The 21,671-nt window shown below is 30.8% G+C and overlaps 1 protein-coding gene across 3 annotated transcripts; it reads left to right on the top strand.

Annotated features, from left to right (window-relative positions):
• Positions 1-511: 511 nt before the first annotated feature.
• Positions 512-6,450, top strand: LOC105780805 (glycerol-3-phosphate dehydrogenase SDP6, mitochondrial). Of its 3 annotated transcripts, none has more exons than XR_001129393.2 (7): positions 512-956; positions 1,828-2,301; positions 3,420-3,751; positions 3,880-4,040; positions 4,345-4,603; positions 5,694-6,047; positions 6,175-6,450. XR_001129393.2 is itself a non-coding variant. In XM_052629823.1 (7 exons), exons 1-7 carry the CDS (start codon positions 590-592, stop codon positions 6,093-6,095), a joined length of 1,896 nt encoding a protein of 631 aa, XP_052485783.1. In that variant the 5' UTR covers positions 512-589; the 3' UTR covers positions 6,096-6,450. The 3 variants fall into 3 exon arrangements, 2 of the variants coding, with proteins under 2 accessions (XP_052485783.1, XP_052485784.1); XM_052629823.1 differs by having other exon boundaries at positions 5,694-5,989; positions 6,089-6,450; XM_052629824.1 differs by lacking the exons at positions 5,694-6,047; positions 6,175-6,450 and adding an exon at positions 5,065-5,687.
• Positions 6,451-21,671: the final 15,221 nt, after the last annotated feature.

Genomic DNA, 21,671 nt, shown 5'->3' with positions numbered 1-21,671 from the left:
TGGGTGAGCTAAATGAGTATACAATAACGTTGAATTAACGAAATGGCCAAACTGAAAACGATTGTTAACGATTTTTTATTTCTGGTGCCCAAAATAAAAGGCTAAAAGAAGTTGAGTAGTGATATTGTTATTGGCAATACATTATGTTAATTTTTACATTAATCTCATCATAAATTAGTTTTTAACACATCTGCTCTTTTTTTGATACAATAATTTAGAATTATCCATAGTTTCTCCTTAACTCTTAAATTGAAGGATAATACGTTTCGGTATACTTAAACTCGTATCTTTCTACACTGACAATAAGGGTAAAATTTTAATATTTAGTGAATACCATATATGATAAATGCTACTTACCATAATTAACTGACAACCAAAAAGCATTTGTAATGACAAATATTTGGATCTTCAAAATGGTACGTAATACATGCATGTGAATAGATAAATTTATTTATTTGAATTTTATAATTTAATAATATATATTTTATGAGGGAAAAGAATGGTTAAGGAGGTATAAGAATTCCTACATCTTCCTCTTCATCTCGATTCCCAACAACCAACTCTCTAACTTCTCTCTGTATCTCCCACCATGGCCGCAAGTGCCACTCGCCTCCGACGCCTTGCCTCCGCGGCTGTAGCAGTTACCGCATGCGGTGGCGCAGTCCTTTTAACTCCTTCTGTATCTTCCAATGACCGCGCTAGTGGCCACCCTACAGTAGAGTCCCTGAGGCAGATAATTAATGACCCAAGCGCCGTCGTCCCGTCCCGCACTCTTCAGGAATCGGCTCTGATTAGTTCTAAATCTGGTCCACTCGACATCCTAGTCGTCGGCGGTGGTGCCACTGGCTGCGGCGTTGCACTGGATGCCGCTACTAGAGGCCTCCGAGTCGGCCTCGTCGAGCGAGAGGATTTTTCCTGTGGAACGTCTTCGCGGTCCACGAAGCTAATTCATGGAGGTAAGGATAAATCTTCTTATGTAAATGTGTATGTATACGCGTATATGAACGGTTATTTCAACCTTTTCTTAATAAAAAAAATGAATCACTGTTTTCTTTTTTTCTTCTTCAAGTCTTCTGTAATTTCCACCATTTATTTGAAAATGTGCTTTAGTAAATAAATTAAAAAACGAAGAAACTTCAAGCTGACTTGCACGGTCATAGATGCCTTCTCTTCGCTATACATATGACATATCAAATGTTTCAAAATTGCTGATTTTCAACATTGATCGTTGACGACGACGCCAAATCCACCATGATGATCGCATAGGATTCGAAATTTTGAAAAGAGAAAAGGGGAAATTCTTGGGAATTCACTCTATGTGTAGAAGATATTAGATATTGAAATTTCTAATTTTTGCCGAGGGAGCGTGGATTTTAAGTACATATATGAACATCGATTAGTTCTGTTAAAATTTTTTCTTCAGTATATCATATTCTCCATTTAAGCATTGTTGAGGGAAGCCGACTCCTTTCAGCAGATCAGTCGACTCTGGACTGACGGACTTCTCCGGAAGGAGGTGGCCTCCTCTCAACAAGTATCAATTACACTTGTATTAATTTATTAGCAAACTTTTCTTTTTTCTTTTGAAATTTGAAGTAGTTTTCTTGCCTAGTCTATCTTACTAAGGTCAGAAGTCTTCCTTTCAGTTGAATTATATAAAATGTTTTGGATGGATAGCAATTTATGATGTCATGTGTCAGTTTTATTGTTGCCTTTAGGATTGAAATTTAATTATAATCCATAAAATATGTACACGAGGCCAATTCCTTTTCTTCTTCATAAGCTGGTTTTGTTTTTTCGGCAAATCCATTTGTTCAATTATGCTAGGAGTCCGCTACTTGGAAAAAGCTGTCTTTGGCCTTGACTACGGGCAATTGAAACTGGTTTTCCATGCACTCGAGGAGCGTAAACAAGTTATTGAGAATGCTCCTCATCTCTGCCATGCCTTGCCCTGCATGACACCCTGTTTTGACTGGTTTGAGGTAGTATATTACTGGATGGGCTTGAAAATGTACGATTTGGTCGCTGGAAGACGTCTTTTACATTTTTCCAGATATTATTCTGCACAAGAGTCTGTTGAACTCTTCCCTACACTTGCAAGGAAGGGCAAAGGTAGAAGCTTGAGGGGCACAGTTGTGTACTATGATGGTCAGATGAATGACTCGCGCCTAAACGTTGGATTAGCTTGCACTGCTGCGCTTGCTGGGGCAGCTGTGCTTAATCATGCAGAAGTTGTTTCCTTTCTTAAAGATGAAGGTACTCAGCGGATAGTCGGTGCAAGAATTCGTGACAATCTGTCAGGTACAGAAGGCATGTCCTTTCAGCAAAATGTTCACATAAATGATTAACCAATTCAACCATAAGACAATTTGCATATCTGTCTTGATTTGTTTATTTTCTGTTCTATAGCTTTTCATGAAACCTTAAGTTTTAAATTTTAAAAAAGAAAGAGAAGAAGAAGAGAAGTCAAATGACTATAGATTATTGAAGTACTTGTTAGTGACATTCTAGCAATGAATTGAGACGCATTTGATATCTATTGTTTGTAAATATGAATCAGCTTTCTGTCCAAGCAGTTGAATGAGACTACCATTTGAATTCTTTGTAGTTGACTGTACTAGTTAGTTTTTATCACCATTTGAACTCTATGTAGTTTAACTTGCTGTAGTTAGTTTTGCCTTTAATGCATTAATTACCTTTTAAACACTTGAATGTGTTGCACTAGGCTATCTCCTTGTTCATACAATGGTAAGACTAAGATCTAAGTTCTAAAATTAGACAAAAATGAGACAGAAAATTGTGAAAATTCAATTTATCCTTATTCTTAGAATCAACTGCCAATATAATGCAGGTGCGTGATAGTGGCTTAAATGCCCCCTAAAAGGATATTTTTCTTTCCTTTTTTATCAAACTTGAGGGCTTTCCATTGAAATTGTGTACCGTAATTAGCAGTCTTGTTTGTCACGGAGCTTTGGTATTAAAACATCAAACTTTCTTTAGATGAGGGTGCTCGGATGGAAATAATTAGTTTTTCTTTTTTCAGTTTAGACCTTATGTTATTCAATCCTTACATTTCAAATACGTTGCAATCCTAGTTAAACATTTCTACATTTTATTATTTATTTTTGGCTTATTTCATGCCCTGCAAGATCGAAGCATTTTTTATTATTCTTATTCTTATTATTAATGTCATTGTTGTTGTCACTGTTATTGTTATTGTTGTGCTGTTATCAATCAAGAAGAAAAGAGGAATTTTTTTTTTGTTTACATGCAGGGACAAGGGTTAGCACATAAGGACTAAATATGTGCTTTCTACTTTTCTTCCTTCATTAACTTTGTTTCTGCATATGAATATTGGTGGAATTAGGTAGCTTACTTGGTTTTCTATTTGATCCTTTTGCTCATTATCATATAAACAGGCCAAGAGTTTGACGCCTATGCAAAAGTTGTTGTGAATGCGGCTGGACCATTTTGTGACTCTGTAAGGAAAATGGCTAACAAAGATGCACTGCCTATGATATGTCCTAGCAGTGGTGTACATATTGTTCTCCCAGATTATTATTCTCCAGATGGAATGGGTTTGATTGTCCCTAAAACTAAGGATGGACGTGTTGTCTTCATGCTACCATGGTTGGGGAGAACTATAGCTGGCACTACAGATTCTAGTACTTCCATCACTCCACTCCCAGAACCGAATGAGAATGAAATTCAATTTATACTTGACGCAATCTGCGATTACCTTAACATCAAGGTATAGCATGGATTTATCAATGTTCAATGTTTTGACTTTTTCTTTCACTTTATTTCTCATTTCAATCACGTTTTTTGGCAAATGGTTCAGTCTAAACTTTTTATTAAATTTATGGTGGAAAACTTTAGGTGCGACGTACAGATGTTCTTTCTGCCTGGAGCGGTATCCGCCCATTGGCGGTGGATCCTAATGCAAAGAACACTGAAAGCATCTCTAGAGATCATGTTGTGTCTGAGGAGTATCCTGGTTTGGTGACAATCACTGGTGGGAAGTGGACTACTTATCGTAGGTAATATTTACTTTGTTTTTGCTAAATTTTCTTTTGGAGTGGCAATATATTCTGGGTTTTTTTCCAATGCATGGTTGCAAGTATTAGTTGTACTGCAAGAGCTGAGTTTATCTTGATGGGCTACTGTTGAACTTATACTATCAAGTGAAAATTTGGAGTGTAGGTTCAACCATTGAATTACAGATCTAGTGATAAACATACTCCTAGATTTTGGAGCATGGTATCTTGTTCTTTTTTGCTCCTCTGTTTCCCTCACTTTGTTCTTTTCGGCATGAGTTGTTCCGCTTACTAGAACTAGTTTCAGTATGGCAGAAGATGCAGTTAATGCTGCTATCAAGTCTGGTAAACTGAGCCCAAGCAATGAATGTATAACAAGCAACCTGCGGCTGATTGGTGGAGATGGATGGGAACCCTCACTTTTTACTGTTCTTGCTCAACAGTATGTACGGATGAAGAAGTCTGATGGTGGTAAAGTTGTTCCTGGGGTGATGGACACCGCTGCTGCAAAGCATTTGTCTCGTGCATATGGCACCTTAGCAGAACGAGTAGCCACCATAGCTCAGGTTGGTTTTCGGTGCTCTCATAATTATATAACTGTTAATAATGGGTCTTAATGGCTGTAGTAATTAGGTAATTGTGCATCTGTCTATTGCACATTGAACTTCGAGTGGAGACAAATTTAGGGGATTTTAGTGTATAATTATCTAGCAACACCTCATTAATCAAATGTATTAAGAATTAGTGAATTGAATAGCTTTCAGAGATCTTCATTCTGATACTGGTTTGTTCTTCTGAGAGGGATAATAATAACTGGGAATAGGCTTGGAAGTATAATCTTAGGCATTTTTATGACATTACTCGATGAGAGAGTAAAGAAATGCAAATTTAACTTAGAATGTCATGAGCTTCTCATAATTTATTTCTGGTGATAGTTCTAGGAGTCGTGCATTAGTTTTATTTGTGTACTGAATATATTTGACTTATGATATTGTGAAATATCAAATGAGATTATGTTTCTTATCAGTGGGAGCTGGCTTGTCAAAATACTCCCGATCATCAGGTCTCCACGCCTGTTTAAAATTTAAATGACCAGCTTGGGTGCTACTAGGGACTGGACAAGCAATTCTTGGTTCTTCAGTTTTTCTCGGCATAATAAATATATGCACTAATTATTGACCTCGTAGTCATGTAAGACTATGTCACTTGGTCTTTGGTAAGAATCCCAAATACGGTATGCATCCAGCACGGATATGTTTAATCTTTTTTCTAGGTTTTTCATGTATTTGGAGGATCTTTGAAAGGTGATATCCCCACACTCGTATCCATATATGTGTTAGACATGGTTGTCAAACACAAATACTTCAAGGGAAATGAAGAGTTGGAGCCAGCATAGATATAAAAACCTTGTAATCAATCAAAAGCTGCAATAGCTTTGTTAGCTTTAATAGAACCGGTTCTAGGACATGGTTTTAGTATAATGCTCTTGAATTTTTGTCCCAAGTGCCACCATCTAATCTAGTGACCTAGCATTGAATGATTTGGGAATATTTAAGTATTATATCATTTGAATGTCAAAATTAATGTCTCTGAACATGCAATTTGTAGTTCCTTTATGGTTGGTTAACAATTTCACATCTGCCTTTCAACTGTTAGAATGAAAATTTGGGCAAGAGGCTTGCTCATGGATACCCCTATCTGGAGGCAGAGGTTGCATACTGTGCTCGAAATGAGTACTGCGAATCTGCTGTTGATTTCATTGCCAGGAGATCTCGCCTTGCTTTCCTTGACACCGATGCAGCAAGCCATGCGTTGCCACGCATTATCGAAATACTTGCTACAGAGCACAATTGGGACAAGTCAAGGCAGAAGGAAGAAATACAGAAGGCTAAAGAATTTTTGGAAACTTTCAAGTCTTCTAAGAATGCACATTTCCATGATGGGAAGCATCAGTAATAAGTTTTTTATATTCTATTCATCAATCCGATAAAAGACTCTCACAAGTTTTAGGTACCATATTACTGAGATGTGGCTGTTAACTTTTGTTTTAGGTCTTGAAATGAACCAAAGCGATTTTCGGAGTTTAAGGGTCTCGGATTTCCAATGTGTTGTTTTTTTCTTTCTTGTCTTTATACAGGCGCATACATCTACTTCTTCATTCAGCAGACCAAGCGGGATTGATTTTGTCAAGCTTGCTCTACATCGTTAATAAAGATTGCTGGATCCCAGGACACTTGTAGCAACATGTTCCCCTGTTCCTGGTTCACATTGGTAAATCATTTTATCTTAAAGTAATGAAAGTTATTTTTCCCTGCATTTCTAACATATCTGGGTTCATGCTTACAAACTGTTGCTGTCCGATTCATACAAAATTTAAATCATTTGTTTTGATGTCTATCAATTTTCATGGGCACCATACCGTTTCCTTTCTTGATCATGGAAAGACTTTGAATTGTCTGCCGTTTTGCTTAGCTCAAATAGGAGCGTGAGTATCGATTACTCCTAAGTTACTTATCTCATAGCCTGAGCATTGGATATATTAGTATGTGTTTCACATGTTTCCTGTTAGACACATGGCATCCGTTAATTTCATTAAAAATTTATATATATATAAAACGATAATATAATTATTTTTAAAATATAAAAACTTGGTAAACGACTTCTTCAATCTATCTCAATTTTAAAATTGAGCAAATTGGTCCATTTGCAGAAAACAGAGCAATTTAATTTTTGTCGATTTTGAAATGAGCAACTAGGACAATTAATCACAATGTTAATGTTTTTCACCAAGTGTATTTGATTGATATAATAACAAATTTAGTTTTCAAAGTCTACACATTCTACCAATTTGGTTCTAATTTAGCAATTTTATCTTGCAATTTTTGTGTAAATGTACAAAAGTTGAGGTTGAATTTGTTGAATGTTTTAAAATTAAGCCAAAATGGCAAAATATGTGAACTTGAAGGCTAAATTTATTGTTATACCAAATCAAAATTATGTACACTTAATAAAAGATATTATCGTTGTGATTAATTGTCCCTCGTTGTTCTAGTTGCTCACTTTCGAAATTGATGGGTATTAAATTGTTTTAATTTTTTTGAAAGGGATCAATTTGTTCAATTTCAAAATTGGGAGGGATTGAAGACGTCTTTTTACCAAAAAATTAAAATAACATTTAAAAACATGTAATTTTAAGAAATAATAGAAAATGTAATTATATTTTTAAACATAAAATTTAAATTACTTGTTAAAAATTAGAAAATAATAAATAAAATATATTTATCTATATTTATTTTTATTAAAATAAGTAACAATCATATTTTCATTTCTTGTCATTTTATATTTTCAAAATAAACTCAAATATTATAATTATTGTAACGAGTAATTTTAAAAGGTTTAATTTAAAATAATTTTGAGTTAAATATTTAAATACTTATTAAATTTATTTTAGAACAAAAACTTGGAGAGCAAAATAGAAGTAGGTATTTTATTGACTAATATGGATGCTTACAATGCTTTTTAAAGTCTATATTTATAGACACAAAACTATAAATAAAATAAAACTTTACATCTAATTAATATTAGAGTATATTAAACTTATCTTGATCTTGATGGACATCCACTTAATAATAAAATATTTATAATATTTCTCTTAGATGTCTATTGGTAGATAGCATACCTCGTTAAAATCTTATGAGGAAAAAAATCTAGTGAAGTAAAAGAGTATACTTATCTAATTCGCCTTATTAAAAACCTTATCAAGAAAACTTAGTGAGACAAAACCTCAATTAAAGGAAAAATAGTACAACGCGTATTTATTTCCCTCATGACGATATAACATAATATCTCATATTCTACGATTCAATCTTGAATACTAGCTTTCAAATAATCACTTAAAGGAATTTGATAAACGCTCATGTCATCATTCTTCTAGAAGTCACGAGTGAGAAAGATTTCAAGAAATATATTTTGATCACTTTAGGAGTTTCAATACTAATTATAGCAAACTTTGATTATCTTTTAGCATTAACCATCACAAATTTTATTCTTCTAGGTATTGATATATTAACTCTTCTTGAGTTTTTAACTAATTTTTACAACCAAATATTGCAATAATATTGGTTTGTTTCAATCTTGAATAAGATAAATACTTTCTATCTGTAAGGATAGTATTCATTGCTACACTTGTTAATGAGGTATATATATTTAGGGTGTTCAAATGGTTAACCAAATAGTTAACCGAATCGAACTAGCATTAACTGAACTTTTTAATCCTTTAACCAAAGCAAAATATTTCGGTTAATTGGATTGGTTAACCGAAATTTTTATTTTTTTTATTTTTTGTTAAAACAAATATAAAACATATAAAAAAAATTTGATAATGTTCATTTGACCAAATTACCGAATTAGTAATAGCCTAATACATATAATATATAATATTATTTATTAAGTTCGGTTAATTTGGTTAATTACACAATTTCGAACCGAATTAATCGTTAACTGAAATTTCAAAAAACCTTTAACCGACTTTCGACCAAACTAGATCGGTTAATTGACCGATTAACCAAAATAGACTGATTTGGTAGGTTAATTCAGTTTTAACTGAAGTTTGAACATCCCTATATATTTTTTCTTTAAATATATATGTATTTTCCTTTCAAAATATTAATAGAAATAAAATATTTGAACATACATCCCTATATATATTTTCTGTAAATGTATATATGTATTTTCCTCTAAAAATATCAATAGAAATAAAATATTTGAACATACAAGAAGTATGTGACTATGATCTTTTATATCACATCGCTACGATAAGTTATATCTCCCAGTTGAAGGGTTATCTTAAGAACTTTCATTGTTCTCTTTAAAAGTTATTTAAAAGAAACTTATTTCTTTTTAGATCCGAGTGCCTTTGATTTCATCAATTACGAAATATCCTCAAGTATGAAAATCACTTAAAATAAATAAATAGCTTTTAATGGTAGAATGTTATTCTAAACTTTTGTAACTTCAAGCAATTATTTTTATAGGAAGAAAACTTCTTTATATATATAAACTACCCATGATAGTTTTAGGTAACTACTTTTTAATAACCTTAATGGGTTTAAGTTCTACCCCATTATGGGCGGATCGATTTGATTCGATCCAATATTTTCAATAAAATATAATCTCAAGAAGAAAATTTTAAGAAAATTAGAAACATGCTATAAATCGATTAATATATTACTCATATGATGTAAAAGTATATATAAAAATTGATGTGACTGAATGGTTGAAGCCTCATACTTATCTAAATATCGTGTTATCGCTCCGATAACATGTTTAAAGAAAGTAAAAGAACAAGAAATAAGAGAGCAAAAGAGAAGTAGGTATTTTATTAATCAATAGATATATTTACGATACTTCTCCAAAGTCTATATTTATAGACATAAGACGATAAATGAAATAAAGCTCCACTTCTAACTAATTAGAGTTTTAAAGTACATCAAATTTATTTTTATCTTGATGTACATTCACTTAATGATAAAATATTTATAAAATATTGTTTTAAATGTGTAAATTTAAATAATTTACTTTTTAAATGTTTTAAGAAAAATTAAAACAGGCCTACTTTCAATTTTTTCTTTAATTTTAAAATCATTATATTTTAAAATGAAAATCACAAGAATCAAGATGTATTTAGCCCTTAAATCAAATTGAATGAATTTAAACCCTAAATTTGTGATTTAATTTATCTCACTAAAATAAAATATAGAACACTCAAAATTTCACTTTCCCCCTTTTTACTGTGCAGCTACAAGCATAAGTTTAGATTATAATCGACGGTTCGATCTCTTGTAGGCACATTATATATAATTAATATTTCTAACAATACTAACACATTTCCCATGAGCTTGCAGGTTGTATCTATATCAACTATCAATCGAGGTGCTCCCCTGAATGGAATAATACTATTGAGAGCCCGAGTCTAACCTCCCTTAACAGAAAGTATTCAATAAAAAGAAAGAAAGAAAAAAATAACCAATGAATTTTTTTTAAATAGTAATGATAGAGTGATTAATTTGATCTAACATATCGAAATTACTAAAATAGTTAGCAAAATGATAGTAGAGTTCCATTATTTTCATCGGGGACCAAAATGAATACAACAAAATAAGACAAAAAAAGCAAATCAAATCAAAAGCATTGTTTATTTATTTATTTTAATTAATGAAGTCGATTTTTATAAAAATAATTTCAATTCATTTGTATAATTATTTGGCATAATATCAAATTTATATTTTATCAATTCGATGATTATTATTATTTTGAGTTAAATTTTATTTTCAAATTTTTAACTTAAAAAAGGGACTAAATTGACAATATTTTAATGTTTTAGTCAATATTTTCATAAAAAGAAGAAGAAGCAAATTGGCTCTTTTTAAAAAAGTTGAGGTCAAATTTAACTCAACAAAAGAGTAAGGACCAAATTGACAAAAATTGTAACGTTAAAGATTAAATTTAACATTATTTTAAAAAGTGGTATTAGTCGATTTGAAATAATCTATCAAGATTTTTATTTATCTTTAAACTATTATGTTCTTTTAAATTTCAAACTAATAATGATTTAGTTTGTAAGAAGACATTCGTTTGACACATTCTCTGTTTCTCACAGAAATGTTAATAATAAAGCTCGAAAATAAATATATTTTTGATACAATGTTTAGAGTTATTTATAGCACTTCCTCAACCCTCATATATTTTTGATACAATGTTTAGAGTTATTTATAGCACTTCCTCAACCCTCATAAATAGGAGAATAATACGCTTCAACGTACTCGAACACACGTCCTCCTGCGTTAGCAACAATACTCATGTCAATCGAGTTAAAACTCAATCGACAATAAATATGTTAAAAGAAAAACATTTTGGGGTTTAATTTTTGTATTGTTGTTAATGGTAGGATAAATATAGTTGGATCCATTAATTTTGCATTATTACATATCATAGAACCCCGTGCTGATATATTCTTTACTACATTTTCTCGTAATATATTTTAGGCATAATAATTTATTTGGCTTTCCAACTTTACAAAAAAAATTATTCTAGCTCTCCATTTAATTTTTTTTATCTCTTATACCCCTTGAACTTGTATTGTTTGTCAAATCACTCCAAAATGGATAGTAAAGTTAACTTTTCTAACGTGCATGCCACCTTAGCAATTAAAAATTTTTTATTTTAAAAAATATTTTTATAATGTTTTTGAATTTTTTAAAATTAAGAAATTAATTGCTAATGTGACATCCACGTGGCAGTTTACGTGTATGCCACGTCAAGAAAGTTAACAGACATTAACTTTTTCATCCATTCTGGGATGATTTGATGAACGACTCAAGTTTGAGAGCTAAAATATTTATTTTGAAGTCGAAGGGCCAAATAAATAATTATCCCTATATTTTACTACTATTTTTATTGAAAAATTGATACCTGTGCAACACATGGATGTCATGTGGCTAGCACGTGACAATGATGTAGTTGACTTGTCTCATTATGTTTTTAAGTAGACATGTATCATTATTTTTTAGAAAGGAAAAATACCTAGAAAATCCCTACAGTATAGATTCATAAACAATTTAGTCCCTCTCAAAGCAAATAGAGTAATTTAATCTCTGTCCTATTAGAAAGTAAGCAAACAATTAACCACTTTGTTAATAATCTATAGGGTAAGTAGTGATGCCCCTATAGTATTAAAAATAACAAATAAAAAGAATTGAAACAATTTTAATCATTTCCATTAATAAAAATACTGTTGTTAAGAGAGAAAAAATATATAAATGCAATTGAGAACAACATGGTAATGTATAAATGTATACTATGGGTTGAATTTTAAAAATTAACAAAAAAATTAATATTTATGAAAATTATAATAATTCAAAAAAATAGTTCTAAGTTTCGGAAAATTTTAAATAACCTGCTTAAAACATTACTACAGATCTTATTACACGATATGCGTGTAAAACCACTGATTTAAAACATAAATGTGTGTTTAAAAATAAAGTACAATAAACAAGGAAACGTATGGCTTGAAACGAATTAATCATAATAACACATGAAATATATAAGATATTAAAATAAAAAAATTAGATTAATTTATAAGTAAAAGGAAGCTTAAAACATAAATACATTAGATAAACAATATTAAATGCACTTCAATTATTTATCATAGTTTTGCCATTAATTGCGAGTTAGAGTCGAGTTAATTTGAGACACCAACTCAATTAACAATATTATTAATATATACAATTGATGGAGATAATATATTGTGTCTATTAGAACAAAATGTATAAAATAAATCAAAATAAAGCTTTGGTTGAGTGGTAAATTTAAGGTTTTACTAATCTAATTGGTGCGGGTTAAAATACTACAATATGCACATTTTTATTGATTTTTATTAAAATGGAAAGACTAGAATACCCCCGAATAATATAAATTATTTTAATTTCATAATTTTTCAAATCAAGTTGGTGACCCGGTTGAGGGTGACATCAACTCAGTAAAACACTCAATAAATATATAGATAAAAATGGTGAGTATTTGGTACACTAGTAGTGTACTTTTTTTATTTCACAAGTTGCCTTAAAAAATTGACACGAATCTCTTCTTTTTTTTTAATATATATATTTTTTAATAATTTACTATATCCCTATAGGATACTTATCAACCCTTTGACCCTACTTGTAGAATTTAAAAACTCCACTGGCAGTGTACCATATATTTTCTCATACATGTAGTTCTTAAACTTGACAACTTTTCTCACATTGGTCCCTAAACTTTTTTTTATCCAAATTAGTACCAAAACTTGACAATTTTTCTTAATTTGGTCCCTAAATTTGGATTTTATTAAGGAATGACGATGTGTGACGAGAAATTATTTGTTACATATTTTAGGCTCTACTCACTCTCTCATACACAATGTTTCTAAGTGATTTTCGTTAGTTTTGAGTTTTTTAGTTAATTTTACAACTAGTTGTTGTAGAATAAGTATTAGTTTATTTTAATGTTTTTAGGTTATTTTTAGTACTTTTTGTATGTTTTTTTTTATTTAATAAGCTTTTTCAATGTATTTTCTAAGATATTGAACAAGTTTGAGGGAAGAAGGCTGTGGCTTGGTCGTCCTGCGTCGCAGCCTTGGCACAATTTTGCACATTAATTCTCCTCTGATTTTTTAGAAAGGTCGTTGTGATCTTTTCAACAATTATATTGGTTTTATTTAGTTATCTTTTCTTATGCTTTAACAATGAGTTAAATTGTTTATGTGGTAGGGAGAGCCTTAGGTGTCGAAATCTTTTTAGAAATCGACTTTTTAATTTAAAATGAGAATGAAGTTGCCACCAATCCTTTTATTCGGTGTGTTTGGATTACCTCGAAATTTAGTCATTTTAATAAAAATGTTAACTAAAACGATAATTTTCAGTCTACGAAATCTAAGAAGTGGGTTCGGAAGTCGGTTACGTATGAGGAAGAATTAGCACACTCATAACGCTCAAAAATTGGTACCTAGCTGATTACTTGAAGTCTTAGTGTCAAAAACTGAGAATTCGAAGGGAAATTAAAATGCGATCCCCTTTTACATGATGTTATTTAATGGCATTTGAAAATATTACTATCTAAATTAAGTTTCACGGAGGAGGTTTTCTTATTTCGGGCTAATCGAGAGGAAATGGTCATGTCTCGTAAGTTAGAGCATGATATTTCAAATCCCCAAGAATAAGATACTCGTCGTTTAATTATTATCTAAGTCTTATGTTTTTTTATTTATTTTAAAAGGACGTTCGATTATTTTGGTTCAAGGAGAAAGTTGTACCCGGTAAGTTAGAGGCACAATTTCTTGAATCCCCAAAATAAAGAACATTGCCTCGATTCAAATTACTAAATATAGGTCATATAAAAACGAACACAACATTTAATGCAATTGCGATTAATTTATTCGAGTGTTGGTACGAAAATGAATGAATATTGAAACATATTATATAATATGGTTGTGACAAAAATGGAATAAAATAGTTTACATGGGTAAAAAATGATAATAAAATAATAAAAAGTAGTAATAAGAATAATTTTAATCAATTAATAATACTATTTTTAATAATGGTAATAGTAGTAAAATAATAAGTGGGATATTAGCAATGACAAAATGTTAAGCATAAAATATTAATTAGCAATAATAATCATTTAACAATAACATCGACATTTAAAAAAATGAACTAAAATGAAAAGATCAAGAAAATTAAGGATAAAAATGTAAGTTACGCAAATTAAAGGGTAAAAATATAAATAGGAAATTAAAATGATGGAAATTAAATAATAGAAAGTAAAGGGTGGAATTAAATAAACAGGGATTAAATTGAAATTCAAACAAAATTTAAAGTATGAATTGCAAAAAAACCAAATAAAGCAAATAAAGAACTAAATTAGAAAATTCAAAAATAAACAAGGACCAAAAGGGAAATTATCCCGACTATATTACATGCGCCATTCCCTTTGTGGGTCAAGGTACGAAATTGTACAATAACAAAATAAAAGGGGTAAAAAGAAAATAAAATAAAAAGGAAATAGGACTAAATTAAAAAAGATCAAAACCACGGAATGACCAAAATGGCAATTAGACCCTCCCCTTGAAAACACACGGATCCTGGATGGATCCGGATCGGTACTTAAAACAACGTTATTTTGGACATTTGAAGCTAAGCCCAAAACGACGTCGTTTCAAGTGGGCTATATAAGTAAAAATATTTAAAAAAATTTCATTTGTAACCTATTTAAAAAAAACCTTTCTTTTTTTTTTTCTCTCAAGCCATCCTTAGGTCGGACATGAGGTCCGGTGAGCCTCCGCCACGACCATTGGTGGTCGGAGTACCCAAAAATTCCCCCTTTAGGACCCTTCGACGAGTAAAACACGGATCTGGGGTCAAAAACCCCTGAAACGTCGTCCTTCAAAAAGAAAAAAAAACAATGAAACCTTTCGGTTTCAACCTTTTCCGACGAGGTCCTCATCGAATCCCACTGGATTCGAAGACCTTTCGAATCGGCGAGGGCCACCGCGACAATGGTGACCGATAAATAAGTAAAAACCTTCTTTGTTTTTTTTCCTTTTTTTTATGTTTGCTTCAAAAGTAAATAAAAGAACTATCTTTTTTCAAACTTCTATTATGTTTCTTTTTTTTCTATTTCATTCCCCTCCTTTCGTTACAATCCATTTTCGGCTTTTATAGTAGAAATATATTACAAAATATTTTTTTGTCTTTTTCTTTTCTCTTTTCTTGTTTCTACCGCTCTCTGTTATTCTCTGCCCCTCTTTTTTGTCTTTGCAGGTGGTGGTGGCAAGAGGAGGTGTCAGACCTCGGGCGACACGCTTACTAACATGGTGAAGGCTGCAGCCCTAAAAGCCTAAAGGGAAACTAGAGTTTCTGAAATTTTTTTTAAGGTTTTGGGCTTGGGTTGGTGTAATATTGGGCTTTAGGGTTTAGGTAATGGATTAGGGTCATTGGGCTATTATCTTTGTAAATGGACTTTGATATTAATGGGCTTTTTATTTATTTGTTTATTTTTTGTTGGACCGGACGAAATTGGGTCTCTACAATAGGTTAATGACTTAGCGGTTGAAATAGGATTAAAATCTTATTTAAAAAAGATGGATGCGGTTTAATTCCTTTTCTTTGTGCCCATGTCGTTAATTTTAGGTGACAAATATGTTAGCATAAATTCTAAGGAAAAGTAGGTTGAAAGCCAGCCACCCATTCTCCATTAGTGACTTAATTAGGAGGTTACCTAAGATTGGTTTCAAAGAAAACAACCAACTCAAGATCACATTGCACTTAGTACGAGATTAGATAAATTGTTAAACTAATTAGTGGTGTTGGGAAAGGTGAGACAGTGGCACTTCTGCTTTTTAGCACTCGGCCTAAATCTAGTGGTGCATTTGTGGCATTGATTCTAGATTAAGATTAATCAAACATAGGTTATTAATTGTCATTAATTGAATACGATCGTTAACCATTGCATTAGCGAATTGAAGTTGAATATTCAAAATAACATTTTATTATTTTGTTTACTTTATTTGTACTCATTCTGCACATTCTTCATATTTCTTTATCTTATAATATCCTAACTTATATTAGTGGCCCATTCTGCCCATTCTTCACATTCTGTGCAAAGAATGTCCCATAGAGGTCAATTGATGAAATAAGCCTGATTTGACCCACATGAACTGGCCCGATTCATGGAACCCGTGAAGAAGTCCATCTACTTGAAATCTTGGTGGCCCAGTGAAACACTCCAGTAAAAAACTAGAGTTACCAGGGTAAATAGTGTAAATCATAAAGGGATAATATTGTATAGAGTTTAAATCCCTTAGGACTCTCAATTGTAGATAGACTCTAATATTGACCATCAATCTCAATCTGTATCGTTTGTTCTGGGGGAGCTCAACTATAAATAGATGCCTCCTCCTTCATTTGTAATTACTATTGTGTTGGGAAGTAGGAGATTGTTGGGAAATGTGCCCATATTATAGTAAATATGTAATTGTTTTCTATATATTTGAACAATGAATAAATAAATAAAAGTTAATTTCACATTCACTATTATGCCTTTTTTGTTTCTATTTTTTCATGTTTTGCATGTATAGCAAAATTATGACAACCAAATATTAGTTCATTGATTGTCTAAGTTCAAACTGATGATAAGTGACACTGTAAGAATGTTTACAATGCCAGAAAGACAACTTATTTCAATATATAATCTAAATGCTTCCATAATCCTGTAAAAGAATCAAAGTGAGCATTTGATTCAAATACATAGAAGGATTATTATGTCGTCTACAATTCCAATTGGGGAGATGCTTGTCTTGGCTATCGGAGCAGTTGACTCAATGGGTAGAGACATAAATGTATTCATTGGAAGAATGATACATTGTACTAGACCCAAGATGAATTAATTCTGAATCCATTTGTGAATTAATTCACTTGTGACATTCATGGTGTAATTTACCTAAATCCTGAGTTAGTCACTGACCATGCGTATGTAACTCATGTGCTTTGACATAAATAGGGGCTTATGCTCTAAAGATGATTGAGCCCATAGTCGGTATGTTAGGTACATGACTTGTGTATGGCATGACTTATTAGCAACAATGGAATTCATAGCTCAATTAAAGATTTAACGATATCTTCTCGTTGGCATTGTGTGGATTGATAAATATGGAATGTGGTCACGAGTTGCTTGTTCTCGAACAAGCAATTTATCATTGTCATTTGTTGACAGTGATCATATTAATCATTAATAAGACACAATGATGACAATGAGATAAAATATGATTGTATTGAGTGTACGGATTTAACTCAAAGGAATCAAGGATATTATATAAGAGTAACACACACATGACGAGGTCATTGAACAAAACAGTTGGATGAATTGATTTCTTAAAGAGTATACACTAAGGAGTTTTCAATCATGGTACTTCTTGTGGACTGACTCCATGATTAAGTAAATTACGAATTATTAGAACGATGCTTCTAGATATAATTGCAATTACTCGAGCCTAATTGTATATGTTCAATTGGTCCCTCCGCTAGCTCAACAAAAGCTCGATCAAATTGCATTTGAATCAAAAGAAAATTCGATGACTTTGGAAATAATTTAATTGAGTCAATTTATTCGATGTGGAATTAAATTAGGTAGTCGTGAGAATTGTTCAACTAAAAAAATTGATTAAAGAATTTTCTTGAAAAATTAATTTGGAAAATCTTAGTGATTTTTGGGAAAATTAATTTTGATAAAATAAAATGAAATAAATCAAATTAATTAAAATTAATATAATATTTTCGAAAATTAATTTTCAAGTCAGACAATTGGCACAATGGGTAATTGATTTTGAAAATTGGACCTAAGATAAAAAATTGGGCCCAAGAACCCCAAAATCGAAATAAAAAAATGGTCAAACCGGGCTTGGTATGTGAAACCGGACCAACGGTCCAACCGCTGTCATGAGGGTGTCGCACCTGTGATGGCACTACTGGACACAACGGTGCTGACAATGATATTCCAGTGAATGACAGATGGTCAACGACGATGGTTCTTCGGTGGTTGAGCAGTGGAAGAAGTACACTCCTATTGGGACTCTATTAGAGAATTTGATTTAAAATTAATTATTCCAAAAATAATATTATTTTAAAAGATTTAATATTAAATTTAATTTAATATTTATTGTGATAGTATTGTATTAATTTAACATTAAAGTGATTAAGTTTAATTATAGTTAAACTCTTTAAACTCTCCCTATATAAAGAGAGCATTGGGTTATTATTTTACAAACACTTAAATTTAAGAGAAAGTTTTAGAGAGAAAATTATTTAAAGAAATTATTTTAGAAAATTTCTAAAGATATTTTTCTTATTTACAACTTGACCCAGAAGTTTAGAGAAATTGCAAAATTACCCCATTGATAATTTTGTGGAAAATTTTCTGATTCGAAATAAGTCCACACTCGACAGATGTGAGTTTGAGGATAGCGAAAAAGACTACTCGGTTGAAGCATTCATCCTAGATGAATAAAAAATGTATAATTTTGATTAAGTGTTTATTACTTTAGATATCACAACCAAGTTCTAGTTTTGGAAATTTTTTAAAACTCTGGTTTTTTCCTTAAACTTATTTTTCGTTGCATTTTCCAAATCCGTTTTTCCAAAATTGGTATCAGAGTTAAGTTTTGATTTATCTATAAGTATAAACAGGTAATTAAAATAAATTTCTCCTCTTGAATGATTCGATTACATAGAAAGTGGCATTCTCTAGATCTTATGCATGCTTTGAGTTATATATGGGAATAGATGTGATATTATAAATTTGTTATATAATTGTTATTTTTGCTAACGTTGTGGTTCTTAGGAAATAGACTATGGACTATCATCTCCACGTAGGACTTTTTTTTTTAAAACATTCATAAAACTCTTGTGAGTCGGAAACAAACATAGGACTTAAATGTAATTTTTTTCAAAAGGAGTTCATGACGAGAAGAAAATGGAGTGATGGAGATTGAAGACCCAATGAATGCAATGTGGTGAAAAACTGTATCATTTTTGTTTTTCATTTATTTTCTAGAAATAGAACCATGGAAACCTTGGTTGACAATTTTATTTTAATTACTCATCTCATTATATATTTGTTTTATAATATTTATATTATGTAATGTTATAATTGTGATATATATATATGTATGAGATGATCCACAATTAATTGATTAAAAAATAAGAAGTGTGGTAATGAGAAAATACATGTGTTGTATTGTTTCATTCACTTCTTTAGGTTATTCGATTGTTGTGAGAAGTGTGATAATGAGAAAGGTGCATGTTTAGGATTAACTCTAGTAAGGAAAAACTTGGTTTTAAGTGGTAAAATATGAATCACCTCCCTTTCATGGGACTCTACTTTGTGCACGATTCAAATTCACTTCTTTGATTTTCCTGTTAAAAGAAAAACGATGGAGAATCAAAATTGTCTGTTTCATGATTGATTGATTCTTGTGAATATTAAAAAATTGTCATAGCATGCCATGCATATATTGGATGCCATATCGATTATGTCAGAATGTCACTAGGACTATTGTATGATCATTCTTGAAATCTAGGATAAAAACATTGCATGTTTTGTTTTTTTCTTAAATATTGACTGGGAGAAGATCATTGAACAAGAGCTATGGCCTCTATTGATGGTCCTGAAATGATTGTATGATAAAGTTTCGTGCTTGTTCCTACCCTAGCCGCACCCCAAGGTAAACTTTATCATGTGGGTTCACTGGATGAGTTTCCTTTTAAGGACAATTAGTCATGCATGACTCTCAATGAGATTGTCCCAAGATACCTCACAAATGAAAGCATGTTCATGATGAGTGTTGAGTTAATGGTTACACACTAAAGATCGTCTCTTATTAAATAGTTTCCCAAGAAACGATATTTAAACTAGAGATGATGCTCAAATGTTAAACAGTCGTTGGTTCGTGTGGAGTCTTGAGAATTCAGATTTACAAACTGATTAGATGTAATCCATGTTCTTGATAGTTAATCATGGGACCCCAAGGTGACATGTTTGATGGGTGTGAGAATGATCGTTAAAAATTTGGGTTTTAGTTTCTGTACTTTTATTTTTAAGAATTTAGTCCCTCTAGCTTTTAGATTTCAAAATTTAGGTCCAATTGTTAACATTTTTAAATCTTTTTTTTTTGTTAAATATATTGATGTGACGTTTTAAATTTTTTTTAAAAAATACTCACTTGATAATCATGTACTAAAAAAACATTGTAATAAACTTAAATTTAATAAAATAATTTTAATAATATTAACAATTGAATATGAAATTTGAAAAGCAGAATGACCAAATTTTTAAAAGTAAAAATATAAGGATTAATTTTAAATTAAAAAAAGCATAAGGCTTGGGGCACATTTTAGCTTCTTTTTTTTAAATAATGATATAAATTATTTTAATGGTGACATTAGATTTTCATTTTCCAAAATAAGCTGAACCCACTAAGAGCATATATATTGATTAGATTGAAAAACATAACATGGAGGGTTCCAAAAAATGATGGCAAAGAGCACATGGGGTTTGTTCACAAAGGAATAATGGGGTCACCCACTATTTTGTCTTTGTTGCCTTTTATTTTAGTCCATAAATTTCTTCTTTTTTTGGTGAAAGTTTATTCATAATTTGATTGTTAGATTATAGAAAAAAGAATGCAGAGTCCATAATCCTTAAACAAGGGTTTTGGAAGAAATTTTCCATTTTTGTGAAGGTTTTTAAAATTTCAAAATTAAATTTATTTATTTGGATAAAATATATGAATAATTTTAAATTTTGTAAAGAATTTTAAAGGGGATTTGAGCACCTCGTAATCTTTTCTAAAATTCCATTTAAAGAGGCTGTTTTTCAAAATTTATGATAATCCTATTTTATTTAAAGATATAAAAGCTTAGCCGACTGAGTCTTAGCTCGACTGGCATCAATATTATTGCCAGTGCAAGAGGACGTGGGTTTGAGTGCGCTGCAGTGCATTATTCTCCTATTTAAGGGTTAGGGCGAGGCTATAGGTAGTTTTAAGTATTATATCAAAAAAACAAATATGATAAAAACTTATAATGAGATTAATGTTAAAAAAATATAAAAGCCTAAAATTTAAATATTATTTTTATTTAATTTAATTACATATTTTATATTTATTTATTTTTAATATAATTATTTTTTAACTCATGAAACTTTAATATAATTATTTTTACAATACTAACATTTTAAAAGGGTTTTTCTGTTGAGTTGAGTATATTAATTTTCAAAATAAAATGTTGAATTCTAAGATATCGTGGGATTATATTCAACCACAAATTTACTAAAATAATTGCATATAAGATAAACTATAGAGGTATTTACTTATGTATGGCTTTAATTACATTTTGTTTATCAAAACTTCAATTTGTTACAAAAATGATAATTAACATTACTGATTTGTTATATTTTAGTTATTAAGTTGTTATCATCGATTAAAGGCATGATAGAAATCTCACATGGTAAAAAGATTGTCATTAAATGTCAACGTGTAATCCATGC

This window comes from Gossypium raimondii, chromosome 4 (assembly GCF_025698545.1).
Source record: "Gossypium raimondii isolate GPD5lz chromosome 4, ASM2569854v1, whole genome shotgun sequence".
Classification (NCBI taxonomy): Eukaryota; Viridiplantae; Streptophyta; class Magnoliopsida; order Malvales; family Malvaceae; genus Gossypium; species Gossypium raimondii.
This window is presented reverse-complemented; position numbering and strand designations above follow the sequence as displayed.